Genomic DNA, 19,510 nt, shown 5'->3' with positions numbered 1-19,510 from the left:
TTTCGAGTTTAAATAACTTCCATCAATTTATTTCTTCTTAAATAAAATTACGATTGTCTGCGATCCTCATCGCCCCACAAATTTAAGGAATGTATACCATACAGTTCTTTGGTTAGAAAATATTCACGCCAACCAATTTTCATACAAAACCTAACCAAATGATCCACTTTTGTTTGACACAAGGTGGATATATTTTTTATATCACAACCATTGGCTTCCTTTGATGTCTCCTGTAGTTGTTGATGTTGTAGATGTTGCTTACAATTGGCAAGTTCACTCTTTAAAGCCTTTTCCAAGAGTCTCACTTCATCACTTTCTATTCTAGCTCTTACTGCAGCCTCTAATTCTACTAGATGTTGATCATGAACTCCAGGAAATAGACTATTCATGGCTAAAGTCAAATTGAATAAATAATCTCGATTTCTGCCACTCGGTCCGGCTGAAGTAAAAATTTGTTCAGCAATTTTATCAATTTTACTATCATCATCACTGCCAGCCCAGGACTCATTTTCGGGTGTTGCTATATAAATAACAATGTCTATACTCCTTTGGTTGGGATCCTCAGGAAACATATGGAATGGTACTGTACATCGTTGATAACCATTTTTCTCGCGATAGTCTAAATGTTTTATAACAACATCCTTATCCTTGGCTGCCACGCGATATGCCACACCATAAACACGATCTTCGGGTTTTGCTGGTATTAGGGTAACAACACGTCCAGGTTTTACTTTAACACCCCTGTGATCAATACTATGTTGGTAAAAGCGTCTTAAGTAGCCACAAATATAACCACGTTGCCAATCAATGCAAGGAAAATCAACTTTCCATATTAAAGAGCCATAACCGAATATCCAGATGTCGTCTGGATTATCGGGGGGATGACTTAACGCATCAATTTCTTTATGGTCCTTTGTTATGTCCACCTTTTGAGAGTTTGGAATTTCTACCAAATGTTTGAATTTTTGATTATAAATATCATTAATTTCTGATTCGTACGACATCTTTTAATTAATGTTGTTTATTTATTTTGTCGAAATGAAAGTTAAAGAGAATAAAAATGTTGTGAAACCACGTAAATATAAACAGCTGGAGAAATACTTTGACCAGCTGTTCAAAAAGTGGTGCCCATTTCTTAAAATTGTATACAGTACTTTATTAGAGGTGCTAGTTTATCGATTACAAGTATAAAAAATTCGTCTATGTTCGTTAAAATTTTCTTTTAAAAAGAAAGACTTAAATGTTAAATATAAAATTAGTTAGAAGAAAATTTGTGTGATAAAACAAAAACGATAGTTTAGAATTTGTTTGATCATATTTTTTTATATTTAGCTGTTTTTAAAGCATATTTTTGTATATTACGAATTTCATAACATATTTTGTTATGAAATGTAAAAATAACAAAAAAATCGAAAATTAATTAATGCAAAAAGAAATAATTAATATTAAAATCTACCGAAAATTTTCAAGAGAGCCTAAAAATCGATTAATACCAAAAAGTATTAATTATTATATCAGAATATTCAATAGCACTTTGTTTTATATGATAAGCCCATAAGAAAATTAACTGTTTTTAGATTATCTTCGTAATAACACCTTTTACATGTTTTGACAAACTATGTGTTGAGATATGTTTAAAAAATATGGCAAAAATATAAACAATGATTTTACCCACATTCGATGCAACAGTATATTTTTTTTATACTAAAGTTTATTAAGACCCGATTTTATATAAACAATTTAAAAAAATCCCGATTTTAAAAATATTCTCTCACTCTGATTCCATTTTTATCTAATATCGTTGAAAATTTTAAAAACAAAGGCAAAATGTTAGCCGGCTTACAGACGTTTTTAAGGCGTCGCCGAAATGTTTAGTGTCAGCCACCGCCGTCTTTAATGTTTGTCGGCGCAGGTCTCTACTTGCTTGTCCCGTTTCAATTGTACTGCTAATTATTTGTTAATAATTCCTAAATTTCCAAAGAAAATTGCATTTAATATTGTGTTAAATAATAAAATCCAAATCAATTCCATAGTGCAATTAAGAAAACTTAAAAAAATATAAAGTTAATAGTGATTTGTTTGACCTCAAGTGTAGGCGTAGACAAGAAAAAATTGTTGTATACTAGTGCTGCACCACCAACCACATCCATTTGTGTTTCATGCATGAAAGTGTTTTTTTTTTATAAATACAAAATAACAACAACGAAAAAATTGTAAACGAAAGCAAAACAAATAGTCACTATTTAAGTGAAATCAATTTATAGAAATATTTTGTGAAATATCTAATCCAATTGGGTAAGTTGTCTTTTAATTGAGCAATATTCTATGCATTTTCATTTCCAGTGTGAGTCACATATCAATGATTAAAAACCATCTGACATATATTTGATCTCCAGACATCTAGAGACTGATATCAATTTATGACCCAAAGCGGATGCTTACAAGTGCTTAGATGTTCGTTCTATTTATAATTGTTAATAAAAAACAGAAAACATTTGCTATTTAATAGTTGTGTGATTTGGAATTTATTTATACACTTAGGAAGTATATGATTAAATATTATTTACATTTTTCGTTGCTTTAGTTTGTTTATTTCTGTTTTGTTTTGGTCTTATTATAATTTCAATATTTTTACCATTTCTTTTTGTTCTTATTTTACTTAAATTCGGATCTTGAAATTGGCCTCTCTTTCTTAAAAAAATAAATCAGGTTTACAAAAAACGAAAAAGTTGTTCGTTTATCTTTTATTAATTTTTTTTATTTTATATTTATTCAGAATACACTTAAATAGAAAAGTAATCGTATATACCTATTTGTGGAATTCCAAAGCTTCAATGTTAGTACATAATAACCAAACCCATAGATGCATAAACACTTGTGGACAGAAAAATAGGTGTGAAGTTTTTAATTCATATGCTAGGTATGTAGTTTTATTTCAGTTCTGGTTCAGTTCTAGTTCATTTTTATTTCCGTTCTAGTTCAGTTCTGGTTCTGTTCTAGTTCAATTCCAGTTTAGTTCTAGTTCAGTTATAGTTCAGTTCTAGTTCAGTTCTAGTTCAGTTCTAGTTCAGTTCTAGTTCAGTTCTAGTTCAGTTCTAGTTCAGTTCTAGTTCAGTTCCAGTTCAGTTCTAGTTCAGTTTTAGTTCAGTTCTAATGTAGTTCTACATCAGTTCCAGTTCAGTTATAGTTCAGTTCTAGTTCATTTCTTGTTCAGTTCTAGATAAACTATGGTTAAGTTCTAGTTCAGTTCCAGTTCAATTCTAGATCATCCCCCTTATTCACAAACAACATTTTTTTTTATTTTATAAAAGGTTTATAAAACAAAATTTCCATACAAAATCTAATTTATAAACTGTTTATAAAATAAAAATTTTGTTTGTGAATAAGGGGGCAGTTCTAGTTCAGATCTAGTTCTAGTTCAGTTCTAGTTCAGTTCTAGTTCAGTTCCAGTTCAGTTTATAAAACAAAATTTCCATACAAAATCTAATTTATAAACTGTTTCTGGTTTAGTTCTAGTTTAGTTCTAGTTCAGTTCTAGTTCGGTACTAGTTTAGTTCTAGCTCATTTCTAGATCAGTTCTGGTTTAGTTCTAGTTCAGTTGTAGTTTAATTCTAGTTGAGTTCTAATTCAGTCATATCTCATTTCAAAAGGAAAAGCATGAGCTTTAGAATTGTAAAAGTTTCTCGTTTTTATGTAAAGTTGTGTAGGTGAAATATATGTTAAGAATATTTAAAAATAACAATTTATTAATTTAATAACTTAAGAAACTAGTCGTACGAATACATTTTGTGTTAAGTGTATTTTATAGTTGGTCAGTACGTACAGACAGTTCTTTTTCATTTTTTTGGGTTTACGCTTACACACAAACGAAAATGTAAATAAAACAACTATAAAAGTGTATTCACCTTTCTTTCATCTTCCGGATGAGAAACATGACGACAATATTAAACGCTACTATTCTTGTTTTATTAAATGAAATGTGCTTAATAGACGTCGGTTTGTGGTAACAGCATTTTTTTATTATCTACTGTTACCTCAATTAAATCTAATAAAAAGCAAAAGTGCTTTAAGTATCTGCATGAGGCATTGGGACAGAGAGAAGTAATAAAGTAAAATAACAAAATAATTACATACATTAAAGTTTTGTTGGCTGTTAATTTGGAGAAATAAAACAATAACATTAGAAGTAACTTTATAATGTGTCATTTCATGTTAAAACTTAAAGCTAAACAATGTTTAATTAACTAACTTTAATACCCACAGTAGCGTGTTTTAAGTCCCAAAACCCTAATGCAGTTTACGATTATAATCGCTTAATTTTCTTTTTTCTTTTTTGATTTATTTATTGAAACATAATTTAAAAGTTTAAACACAAACCAAACTAAAACAAGTCTGTTCTTTTCTCCATTCTTTTTGGAGATGAGTCTTGACCAAGCTAAAACAAAGTGCTCGTTTTCAGTATAAGTTTGGTTCTGAAGAGAATAAGTGTTTTAAAGTCAAACGTACGGTTTAAAAGTTTTTTCTTTATCGGTTTAGTATGATATTATCATACGTATACTATTATTGAATTTAATGCGTAACTAATTGAATTGTTGAATAAAGTAAAAAAAAAAACAAAACAGAAAACGAAAATTAAAATGAATTTTCTGGCAACGTTTTATGGGACTTTTTGTATAACTATTGTATTTGTGCTAAGCGGGCAACAGGTGTCTGGAGCCAATTTACTTAATAGTTATTTGCCGGCCTCCATGCAGGCTTTAGCCTACTATATCGATCATCTGCAATATGAGCCTTTGTCATCAACAACTGTGGAGCCACCCTTTAGTGATAACACCGAGGAAACAACTAACAAGTATGGCAGCAGTGGTCCCACCTCAACCACAACAACTCGACGTCCTATCACATCTACAACATCCAGTTGGTGGCATCCCCCTGCCTGGTGGGGTCAACCTACAACTACAACAGAGAAACCTGGCCAGAAACCAACACCACCTCATAAGCCGGCTTTATATGCACCAGATTTAAGCAATCTATTAAAAGGACCAGCAGAAGGTTATGACATATTCTATGAATTGGGCAGTACACCCGAAGGATTTAATAATTTGCCACTATCATTAATACGAGACATAATAACTGAAATAAATCATGATGATTTTAATAACGATGTCGAATCTCTGGATAATTTCTTGCGTTTATATGATGACAACTATGGACGTGCCACTTTAGATGCCGATTCCGCTATGGATCGTTGGTCTACTACCTCGACTGCGGGTAAAAAACGTGTTCCTCCCACCAAACCTTATGTAGAATTTTTATTAGTCTATGATCTTTTAAAACGTGATGCTAAATCTTCGAATCTAAGTAAATATGAGGGATATTCAAATGAACTCTTAAAGGATCTCAATGAATTATCGCATATGTCTTCGCAACGTCAACTCTATACACTTTTCAAACGTATGCTGGAACGCGGTGACATTCAACGTAGTGATGTTGTATCTCGTATCCAAGGCATTGTTAAAGATTTGGGAAATCCCAATAGTGCTACCGTACAAGCGCTGCGTTATATTCCTGCTATGCCCTTTTTACCCTGAAAATGATATATAATTTGTTGTGAATGAAAATTATGTTGTAATGAAATTTATTTTATCTTGTAATGATGGTGTTTTGAAAACAAATGAAATGAAATAAATAATTTTTCTAACTTTATTGCCTTTGTTCTACAATTAGTGATTGTTAATTTCTCATAATAGGTCAGTTAGATGTTTGGTAGTTTCAAAATCAACGAAATTATTTGTAATATTAAAGCCCTTGTATAAATTTCTAGTTTTCCTCTGTATCAGCCTGAAATTATATAGAATTTGAACTCAATTTGTTTCTCAAAATTTGATTGAAAAAAAAAAGAAATTGATTTATGAATTTATGACCCAAAAACATATTCATTAGTTTTATGCATAAATATAATAAACATTAAAATTGAGTAATCTTTAAAAACAAAAACATTTTTTTTAAACCCAATGGAAAATTTTATAAAAATTTGATTATGTGACAAAACCATGCTAGTTAAATACATATAACAAATCCTTTAATTTATTCACACAATAAATGCTTTAACACAACATAAAACAAACATATCTTTGTTCTTGAAATCATATTGTAACAATTTACTAATAATTAACAAATATGAACTGAGAGTGTTAGTTCTTAACAAAAAATTCTATTTATACATGTGTGTTTTTTCGACTATTTCTCTTTTATTTAAAGGTCTATTTTCTTCTCTTATTTCTATGTTGCGAAAATACAAAAAGAGAATTGCCTTGCGTCTTTGTGTAAATATATATTCTTAAGTTGTCGGTTTTTCTTCTGCTTGTACTATTAGTAGTGCAAAATATTCATTCTTTAGTTTTAAAGTGTCGGTGCGCGAGTAAATACCGCATCTAATATTTGAATAAATTCTTAAAAAGATGAAAGAAATAAAAAAAGAAATTTACCAGTGTAGTATATAATGTGTAGAGTAGTGTATATATAAGATTAACGCATTTTTAATGATTTATTTCAAATATAAAATCATTTATGTTTGTTTATACACAACAACACATTTCTCTTTAATTAAAATGAATAATTCCAATGAATGAAAATAAACTTTATTAATTTTACAATATAAATTATTGATTTATTCTTTATTGTTTCTTAAACAAACTAATAAAAAAATATATAACGTACGTAAGAACAAAAAATAAAAAAAAAATAATATATCTACTTGCAACCTTGAACTATTGCAATATACACATCACACACTACAAGTACTGCGATAATGGAAAATTTGGAAACATACATTTTAACCACTACCCCACACTTTTTGCGTAAAGCAATTGGTGAGGCCAGGAGGTGAATATAATTATGATGATTATGATAATGATAGCATGTTAATTATCCTAACGGCATACTCATCATTAATATTTACAAATGGAAATTCATTAAAAAAGCCTTACGTTTTTTTTTCTTTTGTATCTTTAAAACTGCATATGCCATTCCGTTCTTAATGCTTGAATCTCTCTTCTTTGTGTTTATTTGCTTTATGCGTGTGTTTTTTTTTATTATGGAATTTTATTTTTTATTCCTGCAAATTTGGGACTCAGAAATAATAAAAAGAATGTTGTTGCACTTTCTTTATTTCATACAGAATTAAGCAGCTTTCACTAAACCAGTACAGTCTGTAGGTGTTCTGGTTGATTCACAAGAAAATAACAAAAAACACATCTACAACAATTATTGGATTTTCAGATTTTTCATTATATAAACATAAAAAGGGTGTCAATGGCGTTGTTTGTATGCCCTGCACATACATTTAAGATTAATTTAAGTGCTTTTTATTATTAAGATGAGTTCTTTAGAATTTTTGCAAAATAACACAATTAACTTGCTGCTGTTGTGTTTTCAAAATGTTGTCATTCATCGAGAAAAAAAGATACTTAAGTTATTCTTAATTAAAAGAATACATTATTATCATTTTTTTAATGAAAAATTAACATTGTGACTTAAGTAACTTAATTAAATTGGATATGATGAAAAATTCGCAATTAATAAAATAAAAATTATATTTTTGAGATTCTAAAAAAGCATGTATTCTGAAACTATGTTGAAAGTATTTAAAAATTTATGAAAATAAAACTTTAAAAATCAATATTTTTTTATTTTAAACTACTGCAGTTAATTAATAAGTTTGTTAAGTTATATGGTTATTAAAATACATATTCGACCAAAATTTTATTCTCCTTTTGATTTTGTTTAATATAAATCGACATTATTTACAAGAATTTTCTGCATCATTTTTATTTAAACACTCTAAAGATGAGTCCACTCTGTTCAATTTTAATAACATCATTTTATAATTTTCGTCATATTTTTCGCATCACGTCATTTACTTTTCTGCCATACTACACTTCTTTGTTTATAAAGAATATACATAATTAAAATGAATAAAAAACGAACAAAAACCAATTTTTTAGATCATTTATACGCTCAGACTCAGATCAAAAAAACAACAGTGCCGCCGCTGAAATAACACATTTCGATGATAGTATGGAGCTGGCATATAGTTTAACTTTAAATGAAGATGCCCTTAAGCAGTTACCCGAGCCAAAACGTTCTGTTTTCATATTCGAATGGTTGGGTTATTTGGAGAAGACCTTACTTGTTATCGATCGCAATGAGATAAAGAATCATCAAAAGAAACTAGTGCAGCAGTTGACAGCACAAATAAATGGCTCTCCCGGACCGCCAACACGAAAATTATTGGCCAGTTGTTTGGCCACATTGTTTTCGGTGGGCGATACTTTCATGTTATTTGACACGGCCAATGTGTGTAATGATATTTTGAAAAATAAAGATGATTCACCCAGTTATTTGCCGACCAAGTTGTAAGTGTCTCTTGTAAGATAAAATAAGACCTTTTCTCATGGTTTATTATTGTTTTAGGGCTGCTATTTGCGTTCTGGGTTCTATGTATGAAAAACTGGGACGTATGATGGGCCGTTCCTATGAGGAGACTGTGAATTTGCTTTTAAGAACTTTGCGTAATGCCGAATCCCAGGCTCGCATTGAAATTATGATTACTTTGGAAAAGGTTTGTGCTGGCATGGGTACAGCTATAGCTAATGTCCACAAAGATATTTACAAGGCCACTAAACATGGCTTAACTGATCGTGTTATGGCCGTAAGAGTAGCAGCTGCTAAATGTATTCTAGAAATGATACAACATGCTCCATTTCTTTATCAAACTGAACTAGAAAGTTTGCCGGCTTTGTGTTTTCGTGCTTTTGATGGCAGTAGCTATGAAGTGCGTTGTTCCGTGGCAAAATTACTAGGCACTTTATTGGCGTTTACCCAACAACAACAGAATGAGGCAAACAATAAGAAGTTGTCGGTGCAGCCAACACAATCAAAATCTACCGCTAGACAGGTTTCTTTAGACGAAACCCTGAGCATACTTATGTCAGGTTTTCTACGAGGTGGCGGTTCATTTCTCAAAGGTACTGGAGAAATCATTAAAGGCAGTTCTAGTGTAAATCGCGAGATCCGTGTAGGTGTAACACACGCTTATGTGGTGTTTGTGGATTACATGGGCAGTGTATGGTTAGAGCGTAATCTGTCTACCTTCCTTTCTCATGTATTGGATCTAGTGGCCAATCCCAAAGCGGCCTCATCACATGTTGATGCCGTCTATTCTCGCAAGTGTATAAATTTTATACTTAGATCCGTGCTGGGCAAAATGCTGGGTGAAAAGGCCCAAACCTCAGCCTGTAAGGAACTGGTCTATATGATTGCCAAGCAAATGAATTCAATAGATTTTAATCCGGAAAATGCCAAGGATTCGAATCAAGAAACTCTTTTCAGTCAACACTTTTTAGTATGTGCACTACAGGAATTGGGCTCTTTAGTATTGGGTTTAGGTACAACAGCTCAAAATCTTTTGGCTGACCAAACACTGAATGCTATAGATACCACTTGCGCTGTATTGGTACATCCAAGTGCAGCAGCAAGATTGGCCGCTGCATGGTGTTTACGCTGCTTTTGTGTGGCTGTGCCAAGCCTAATAACGCCTCTAATCGATCGTTTTGTTGAGGCTCTAGAGCAAATGCGCTCATCTCCGGAAGCCGTATCGGGTTACAGTTGCGCTTTAGCGGCTATTTTGGGAAGTGTACGTTACTCTCCTTTAGGTATACCACATACCAAAGGTAAAGTTGTATTCAATGCAGCAGAAGAATTACTACGTTCAGCTTCTCAAAACAGTCGCATGTCGTTAAATCGTACCCAAGCCGGTTGGCTGCTGATTGGATCGATAATGACTCTGGGTTCACCGGTAGTAAAGGGTTTGTTACCAAGATTACTGCTATTATGGCGTCATTCCTTCCCTCGCTCCAACAAAGAATTGGAATCGGAAAAAGCTCGTGGAGATTCATTTACCTGGCAGGTTACGCTTGAGGGACGTGCTGGGGCTTTATCGGTAATGCAAAGTTTTTTGGTAAACTGTCCCGAACTTGTAACGGAAGATATTACAAAACGTCTTTTAACACCTATTGAAAGTGCTTTGGCTATGTTGGTAAAGTAAGTTGACGAAATTAATTTTTTGTAAATCTAATTGTTTCGGTTTTGAATATGTTTTTAATGTTTTTTTAATTTCTCTTAGCTTATCTTCTGTTTTGAAAAGCTATGGTACACAATTAAAAGCACCCGCCGCCATGGTACGCCTACGTCTTTATGAAACTCTATCTCAACTACCATCTAATGCTTTAGAAGCTTCTTATACTCATCTCTTGCGTATGCTTATATCTGAATTTACTTTGGCTGAAAATCCAGCAAACACCACAAACTCTTTGCTTCGAAGCCTTTGCCATGCTGATGACTCTGTTATATTGGGAACCTGGTTGCAAGAAACCGATCATCGCATTATAGAAGATCAGGTATATAAAAACCATAAGAAGTATTTAATTATATAAGTTTTATTACTAAGTATAGGATCCAGGAAAATGTGTATAATAATGTTAGAGGCAAAGGGAATTAGTATTTTTTTATAAATGACCTAAATATTTTGCACTTATTTATTAAAATCCTAATATAAATTTTATCCTTTATTTGTTCGAACAATTGTTTAAAATTATGTATAATAAGATGGAACCAAATCGTAGATGGGATGGTGATCACGTAAGTGTTATAATGCTTTAATGAACAGTTGTTCGTTGTTGTTTTTTGCTTTTTGCCATTAATTTTTGTTCTGTTTATATAGTGATTGTTTTGTATATAGAGTTTTTGTTATTTTCTTTTAATATCATAATCTTTTTTGTTAATAAGGTATTTAAGAAAGGCTTTAGAAAAGTTTATTATCTAAACCGATAAATACCAATTTTTGTTTTAAAATTTATTTTTAATATTAACATATCGGTACTTTCGTTAAGAGCGACTCATTTTGTTTTTGGTATTTCTATAAGTTACGCATAAGGTTTTTTATAGAAAAAAAAAAAAAACTAAATGCTTTGCTCTTAATGAAAGACCTTTTTGAAAGTAATTATTCACATCAGATTTTTCAAATAATGACGTGAATATCTGTATTAATTTATATTTTTAATAAAAAAAACTTTAAACTATTTCCAAAACAGCTTCAACCAAATAGTGCCGCCGGCTCAGGTGCTTTAGAACATGATCCCTGTTGTTTATACAGAATTTCGGGAAATTCATCGAATGCCACTGTTAATGGAGCCTACGGTTATAAGGCCGATCAATGTCCTGGACCTTTACCACTTGGTGTGGCCATCATAGATATGTCAATAACATTGTTTGGTGTTATATTCCCCAAAGTGGCCAATAAACATCGTTTACAAATGTTAGACCATTTTGGTGAATGTATAAGACAGGCCAAGAGCAGTCGCCAAGAAGCAGTGCAAATGAATGTGTATACAGCTTTGCTTTGTGGCTTGAAGGTGCTAACGGATAATAAGGCTGGTATTGGCCAAGAAGATGTACGCAAAAGTTTTACCAATCTAGTGACTACTGGTCTAACTAGCTCGAATTCTATGCTGAGATGTGCTTCGGCTGAGGCATTGGGTCGTTTAGCTCAAGTTGTGGGTGAATCGAGGTTTACTGCTGAATTGGCTCAAAATTCGTTTGATAAATTAAAGTCTGCTCGAGATGTGGTAACACGTACTGGACACTCTTTATCGTTGGGCTGTTTACATCGCTATGTTGGTGGTATGGGCTCGTCTCAGCATTTAAATACTAGTGTTTCCATACTATTGGCTTTGGCACAAGACATTTCTTCGCCTGTTGTACAGCTGTGGGCCTTACATGCTTTGGCTTTAATTGCTGATTCCGGAGGACCTATGTTCCGCAGTTATGTCGAGGCTACTTTGACATTGTGTTTAAAACTTTTATTAAATGTTCCACAATCATATGTGGATGTCCATCAGTGTATTGGTCGCGTTTTGAATGCTTTAATTACAACAATGGGTCCTGAGCTTCAAGTATGTAGCAACTCTACATGAAATTCTTATAGTAAATTTTAATTTTTATGTTCTTTATAAATTAGGGAAATGTTGGTGGCGTTGCAAAAATGCGCAGATCGTTTATTTGTGCAGCTTACATTATGCAGGGACATTCAGATCCCTTGGTACAAGCTGAAGCTACTGGTTGTTTACAACAAGTACATTTATTTGCTCCAGGTAGCATTAGTCTACCCACTTTAGTACCCACACTTGTTAAGAATTTATCTAGCAATTATTTGACGCAACGAAAAGCAGCTGTTTCATGTCTTCGTCAACTGGCTCACCGTGAAGCTAAAGAGGTTTGCGATCTAGCATTATCGATTAAACCCGATGACTGTCCCAAACTAGTTGTTACTGAATTTGGTCTTCCTGGCATTCTATTTGCCATGTTGGATTCTGAAACTGACATAGAAATGCTTAAAAATATACATGACACTTTAATGTCCATGCTGCAGTTGATGGCTGCAGAAAGCTTAAGCACCTGGTTGAGTCTATGCAAAAATGTTTTAACGGTTGCCGTAGAAAATTCTCCTCTACCAGATGATGTTGCTTTAACCTCCAAAAGCGATGCTGCGAAGACGGGCTCGGCGGCAAGCGCAACAGCATCCCATAATTTGGCCAATAATGATGAGGATGATGATGATGAAGAAGATGATGCTGATGATGTTACCGAATATCATGCCACAGAGAACTCTTCCACCCATCCAGCCATTCAACCGCGCTGGACAACCCGTGTATTTGCCGCCCAATCTGTAAGAAAAATTATGTCGGCTTGTGAATCCGACACTCCCATACATTTCGACTTGCTGCAGGCCAAAGAAATGCAAATGACTAAGTCTAGTGGCGACTATCTCATACTCCATCTCTCAGAGCTTATACGTATGTCATTTATTGCTGCTACTTCGGACTCAGATCAGCTACGTTTAGAAGGCTTAAGAACTTTACAAGAAATAATCGATCGCTTCGCAAATGTGCCAGAACCCGAATTTCCAGGACATTTGTTATTGGAACAATTTCAGGCTCAGGTAGGCTATAAACAATTAAGACTTTATCTAAACAAGCTAATATAATAATACTTTCAAATAAAGGTGGGCGCTGCTTTAAGGCCAGCTTTTGCTCCAGATACTCCTTCACATGTTACGGCTGCTGCCTGTGAAGTTTGTTCAGCTTGGATTGGTTCCGGTGTGGCTCGTGATCTAAATGATTTACGTCGTGTGCATCAGTTATTAGTATCGTCTTTAAACAAACTACATACGAAAACAAATAGCACCCAATTATTCAACGAATCTATGACCACTCTAGAGAAGCTGAGTATATTAAAGGCTTGGGCTGAAGTTTATATTGTTGCCATGATAACTAACAATACTGCACCGGCTTCATTGTTAAGAAAACAACTGACCGCCTCTAATTTGATACCATCACTTACTGCGGCAATGGAAATGGATGACGACGAAACAACTGGAGCTGACTATGGCAATGATAGAAATTGCGAAAGTCTTTTGTCATTGGTTAAGCCGGAATTAGATAACCTCTCCACTCACTGGTTAGCAGCTATGAAGGATCATGCTTTACTGTTATTGCCAGCCGAATTCCAAAGTCAATTGCCGCACGATGGGGGCGCTTTCTATACTCCCGACACTATTAACTCTTCAAAACCACATTATTTAGCTTCATGGCCTCCCATTTTATATGCTGCTTCTTTGTGGCTCAAGGATGAGGGCTTCCAATTACATCTGGAATCTTCAAGTCAAACAGATGCTGAAGCAAATAATCTGGATAATACCTCTTTGGAAGCTAATAACAATATTTCACATGGCTCACTATCGGCTGATCGTTTCCATATGATTTTTGGTCTGTGTATGGAAGCCTTGTGTAGCGCCAGAACATCAGAAAAACCCAAAAATGTGATAAGTTGTTTACAGTCTATGTACACGATTTTCGACTCAAAGTGGGCGCGTCAACAGTTGGTTAAAGATAAGGTCTTAACAATTGAGTTGTGCAATGTTTTGCATCGACAAATATTGACCAGTGATGACTTGTTTGTTCAGCTACTGTGCATAGAAATACTTAAACAATCTGTTCAAGCTTCCAAAGAACAACTTACAGAATTACGTGATGAGTATTTGGAGAAAAATAAAAATATAGAAAATGCTGATAATATTTCATTGCAAGAGCAAATCGATCAAATGGGTGAGGGTGGTGATTCAGGAGAAATAACTCCAGGCTCATCGCATATTTACGCCATATTGGAGGTGTGTTTATGTTTATTTGTACGTCAAATTCCCACCATGAATCCCGGGGCTGCTAATACCGTACAATTCCGTCAAGATTTGATAGCCAAAACGGCTTTATCTTCGCAATCATTCTTTAATAAGCTAGCAGAGGATAATGGCAGATTAGTGGCCAGTGCTTTGGAATGCGTAGAGGAATTAACTACTCTGTGTTCCCCCAAAGGCGCATTGGCTATTTTACCTACCATTCTATATATGACAACTTCCATTATAAAGGAAATAGCTAATAAATCCTTCATTGACTCGACTATTTTGGCCAATACGGTGGCCATACAAGCAGCTTTACATGCTCTTGAATCTATATGCAAAGATAAATGGTCTAAACATCCTTCGGTAGCTAGCGAATGGCAAGAGCTGCTACAAAGCTCTTTGGCTACTATAGTGGATCTAACGAAAACGGCAGGCAACAATGAGGAGAGGAAAATGGATGAAGTAACTATGCTGAGAGCTATAGCTGTCTTTATACTACACACTCCTCCCACAGTAGTGTCAACACCATCCTTACAATATCCCTGTATAAATCACTTCCGTCAATATTTGCAATCCGACAATATGTCCGTCAAACTCAAGTGTATACAAACGGCTCGTTTGATATTTTCACAATCGGAATTAAAGGTATCGACACCTTATATACATGCATTGGCACCGCGTATTATTGAGGGTCTATATATGGAAAGCGCTAAGCAGCCGCGCACCGATTTAGAATTGCAAATTGTTTTGGAAAGCATTGTGACTGTAGAAGCTCTAATTGAATTAGCTGAACCACAAAATCGTAAGTAAAAGAAAAATTCTTTTTTTATTTATAAAGTTTTATTTGACTTGTCCTTATATACAAACAGAAAGAAATGCACCAATCCCCTTTAAAGTTTTTTTCCGATAATATTTATACCTAAATAATAGTAAAACGAAATGTTTTAGAATTTATCATTATTATTTGGAAATTTGTTAAATTGTGTGTGGGTTTTAAGGTGGGTTTTATTTGTTTAATTTTTAGATAAAAAATTAAGATAATTTGAGCGATAAATTCTTAAGCATTTCTTTATTTTATAATTTAGTTTTATACTACTACAATGAAATTAATATATATCAATTCATTTGTAACGTTTTTCTTATTTATTTATCTATCTTTATTTTATCTTCTAATGCATTACGATATAATCACGAAAACTAACTATCCCTCTAACAATCATCAATTATATATGTCCGTCCAAAACATAATATGTAATTAAACATATAACATAATATAATAATGTATAGGAAATCTTATGCAAGGTAATTTAAATTTAAAAAGAAAGTATTACTTATCTACAGCATCATCATACCATTCAATCAAACTACCATTCATACTCTCTTATACATTGTACTTAAAATCATCTTTGTTGTTTCGTATTTATTGTAGTAATTTATATTTTAGTATAAAAATGTTAAGTAATTTCCACTAGATTTAACCCTTAATTGTTTTAGCTTTAATTATAGTAATCGATTATACTAATTAATTTCTTTAATACTTTCCATTTATTAATTCGTTCCATAATTTCTACTCGCCTGCTTATTCTTATATAGGCATACAAATGTTAACACTACTGGTACCAGTGCTAATAAACTATTTGGCCGATCCTTCGAAATTGCGTAATCTACCTAAATATCAGCGTCAATTACACGAACAGGCATTACAATGGCTTATGAAAATCGGTCCTAAATATCCACAGGAATTCAAGTCTTTGATGGGTCAATCTCCAGAATTACGTCAGAAATTGGAAGCGGCAGTGCGTTGTCAGCAACAATCGGTCGCTATAGCTAATCGTGTGCAAACGGCCCAGTCTCGCAGTGGTCTCGATAAACAACAGAAACCCACTATAAAACTGAAAACTGATTTTAGTAATTTCCAATAAATTTTCAAAAAAAATTTCAAACTTTGCATGGCGAGGTTTTGATAAAAAATTTTAATTAGCATTGTTTAAATACATACATAATTTACTAAAACTAACAATAAGTATAGAATAATATAATATAATAATTACATAAATACACATCTCTATATACATAAAATATAAATAAATACTACATAGTGTATTTATATACATATAATCGTCTTGTTGTTTTTGCTTACAATAAGAACTATGTAAAACGGCTATTTATTATATATTTTTTATTTGTTTTAATTTGCAACTACAACTAAATACTGAAATCTTATTGTATTCAGTTTTTAGTAAACTTTTAAAGAAATCAATTATGTATGAAGTGTATCGCGTATCTATTATAACAACTGTTACATGTTAAATAATCTACTTATAAAAATATAAAAAGATTTTGTCATTAACCAACTAAGAGACTTTTATTTTCTGGGAAATAAATAATTAATTTTTTTAGGTACAGTTAAAAAAACTAAAAGTACCTCTTATTTGATAAAAGATTAAATAAATTTTAAATTCATTTTCAAATGACTTTAATTTACGTTTCTAATTCGGTTTTAATATTTTCAATAGCTTCAATACATTTAATTTTTTTATTTGTAGTTTTTTCATTGTCCTTTTTCGCATAAGAACGTTTGCGTTTAACTGCTTTCGTTTGAGTTTCAGCTGTATTTATACCCACCATGCCAGGGTTTAAACGGCTTAGCAAAGCTGTTGAATAGAAAACTGTACGCAAACGTTCGCGAAATTTCGTAATGAAATCATTTGTATCATCTACAACATGCTCAGCTGGTAAACTAGTTGAAATGCCAGCTGTGTGTATGCATAAGGCACGAAACCCCATAGTTGTAGACCAGCTAGGAGGCAAACGTTGAAGGTTTTCATGGAACGACGGATGTGGTGTTAGATTTGCAATATTTAGCTTAACATGCTCAGGTATATTGGAATCAAAGCTATAATTTTCTATTGGCAAGGGTATTAAGGGATCCAGAGCAGACATTGTTATGGCCATATCCTCGTTATTTAATTGTACAGTATCGCAGGGATGTTTATTCATTTTAAAATTATAGGCGTATTTAAAGAAATTATAATTTTCTATGCCATTCGTTTTTAAAGTGGGTTTTTCTATGGGTTTATTTTTCTCTGTTATTTCGGACTTTTTAGTTTTTATTTTCAATTCATTATTAAACGAATGTGTATTATCTGCCTTTGTTTCCAAGCCTTCAGAAATTGGTTGTATCATTACTTCAACTGGTTGTAGTGTTATGTCTTCATTCGTTAGTATTTCCTCATTGGTTGGGTTTGTTTCTTGTTTGGGTCTTTCCTTTTTAGATCTTTTAATTTTCTCTGGTTTCAGTTTTATGGGTCTTTCGATTCTTGTAGTTTTCTGTTTACCTTTGTTTAATTTTAATCCTTCTGGAGTTGCCAACTCCTCAACTTTTTCTTTCCAATTTTCAATATTTATTGCGTGTTTTGATGTCACCTTTTTTCGGGGAATATCTTCAATACTGGCATCTGGATTCTTCTCCAAATACCTTCTTATAGTTAAAAAACGTGTACGACAACTTATGCGAGAATGTTTTCCATCAAAAGATTTTTCACATTCCATCCAGGATTTAGTACCATTTGCTGTTACAAATTCCATTAATTTGATATCATCCTCTAAAGACCATGGATGGTGGTTATGACGTTTACACAGAACATTATTGTAATGTGTACGTAATTGTATCAGCGATCGATTTGGAAATAAAGTACGAGGTATGCAGTTAAATTTCTTCCCATATTCCTTAACAGCCGCAATTAAGAGGAGGTCTTCCTCTGGTGTAAATGGCACTATTATAATAAAAAAGAAAAAATGGTTTATTGGTTTAGAATTAGGTATGTATGTAGATACATATTTATACATACCACCGACTCGTATTTCGGGATTAAGTGTGTGGTTATAACGAGAATGCAATGTGTTTTTAGCTTTATGTGGAAAGTATGCATTAACAATGCTCCAATTGATAATACCATTTACATTATTTTTAGCTATAACCTCAAGTAGAAGTTTGTCATCTTCCTTAGACCATTTTGTGGAAAAATCAGGCGACATTTGCCAGACGTAGTTTTTGTATTGAACAAAACACTAAAAAATAATAAGTAACTAATAAGTTCGTACGTATGTAGGTATTAAAGATAAATTTATATATGTACCTGAAAATCTGATCTATGACCCACTTCATTTGCTATAGCCTGCCAATTTTGAAAATTATATTTTTTGGCCGCTTCCAAAAGTTTTTGGTTTTCTTTTTCCGTCCATGCAGTACGCTTTAACGATGGATGTAAAAATAAATTCCAAATTGCTTCACATGTTTTGGCTGAATGGCGATGTTGCAAGGTATGACTTGATAAATGATCCCAGTCAATGCAGAAATCCTTAGGAACCATATTCAGAAGTTTGGCCAACTTCTCGCTATCTAGTTCTTTATTTTCCTCTCCACGCCTTTTCGGAGACTTAGTCAAATAATCGATTATCTAAAAATATGTCCAAGAAATGTTTATTTACTACAGACAATTATATTATGGAAACAAGTCAAGATGACAACTATGTTAGCTTTAATAAAAAAATTGTTGAGCTTCTGGTATTTTTGTCAATATTTCGAAAAATTTCTAATTTTAGAAAAGCTAGATAAAAATAACAATTGCACTTTTCTTACTTACTTGCTCCTTAATGCCAAGAATAACTCCTTGTTTATCTGTAGTAGACCAAACATGTCTCGACTTTAGGTTTAGATCCATTGGAAACATTTCATTCTCCAACTTTCTTCTTTCATAATCTGGATTATTTGGACAATTACGACAATTTATATCTTTGAAAAACATATTGCCTTTCAAATAGAATGTTCCTCCCTTTAAATAGGCTCCTTTTATACCTATTCCTTTCTGTCGCCTCCGCACAATACCCTCTTTGAGTATAAGATCATTAATCTTATAGTGGTCTTTAACATTTGACAAAAGCTTCTCCAGCTTTTCTCGCATGTTCAGCAGCTGTGTCTGCATTTTACGATTTAGGAATAATGCTTCTTCCAATTTATTGTTCATATCATTATTGGGATTTGCCATAATTTGTGCTATTTAATTGCTCTTTTTTTAATCTATATCCATCGAAGAAGATATGAAGAACACAAAAAAATAAAATAATAAAAGTATCCAAACAAAACAAAATACTGTCAAATATGAATGTTTTCCAATGATACCAGACTTTATTTTATTATTCACAAGAGTATAT

At 32.7% G+C, this 19,510-nt stretch overlaps 4 protein-coding genes across 8 annotated transcripts; 2 read left to right on the top strand and 2 right to left on the bottom strand.

Annotated features, from left to right (window-relative positions):
- LOC119616542 (putative glutathione-specific gamma-glutamylcyclotransferase 2) lies at positions 1–1,087 on the bottom strand. Its single transcript, XM_037972957.1, has one exon. The coding sequence runs from the start codon at positions 1,002–1,004 to the stop codon at positions 48–50; it is 957 nt and encodes a 318-aa protein (XP_037828885.1). The 5' UTR covers positions 1,005–1,087; the 3' UTR covers positions 1–47.
- An 817-nt stretch (positions 1,088–1,904) lies between these two features.
- Positions 1,905–16,650, top strand: LOC119616537 (HEAT repeat-containing protein 5B). Of its 5 annotated transcripts, none has more exons than XM_037972950.1 (10): positions 1,905–2,295; positions 8,007–8,417; positions 8,476–10,104; positions 10,187–10,460; positions 10,669–10,701; positions 11,154–12,014; positions 12,080–13,060; positions 13,124–15,098; positions 15,584–15,598; positions 15,890–16,650. In XM_037972950.1, exons 2-10 carry the CDS (start codon positions 8,080–8,082, stop codon positions 16,216–16,218), a joined length of 6,435 nt encoding a protein of 2,144 aa, XP_037828878.1. In that variant the 5' UTR covers positions 1,905–2,295; positions 8,007–8,079; the 3' UTR covers positions 16,219–16,650. The 5 variants fall into 5 exon arrangements, with proteins under 5 accessions (XP_037828878.1, XP_037828874.1, XP_037828876.1 ...); XM_037972946.1 differs by lacking the exon at positions 1,905–2,295 and adding an exon at positions 6,409–6,885; XM_037972948.1 differs by lacking the exons at positions 1,905–2,295; positions 10,669–10,701 and adding an exon at positions 6,410–6,885.
- On the top strand, positions 4,483–5,646 carry LOC119616543. The gene has a single exon (XM_037972958.1). The coding sequence runs from the start codon at positions 4,638–4,640 to the stop codon at positions 5,589–5,591; it is 954 nt and encodes a 317-aa protein (XP_037828886.1). The 5' UTR covers positions 4,483–4,637; the 3' UTR covers positions 5,592–5,646.
- Positions 16,640–19,452, bottom strand: LOC119616539. The gene is made up of 4 exons (XM_037972953.1): positions 18,943–19,452; positions 18,436–18,756; positions 18,148–18,367; positions 16,640–18,072 (listed from the first exon to the last, which is right to left on the bottom strand). The coding sequence occupies exons 1-4, from the start codon at positions 19,342–19,344 to the stop codon at positions 16,778–16,780; spliced, it is 2,238 nt and encodes a 745-aa protein (XP_037828881.1). The 5' UTR covers positions 19,345–19,452; the 3' UTR covers positions 16,640–16,777.
- Positions 19,453–19,510: the final 58 nt, after the last annotated feature.

This window comes from Lucilia sericata, unplaced genomic scaffold, assembly GCF_015586225.1.
Source record: "Lucilia sericata isolate MDLA Ls3-8-SP2 unplaced genomic scaffold, ASM1558622v1 Contig000079F_arrow, whole genome shotgun sequence".
Classification (NCBI taxonomy): Eukaryota; Metazoa; Arthropoda; class Insecta; order Diptera; family Calliphoridae; genus Lucilia; species Lucilia sericata.
Note: the sequence above shows the minus strand (reverse complement) of the source record. Positions and strands in the feature narration are given on the sequence as shown.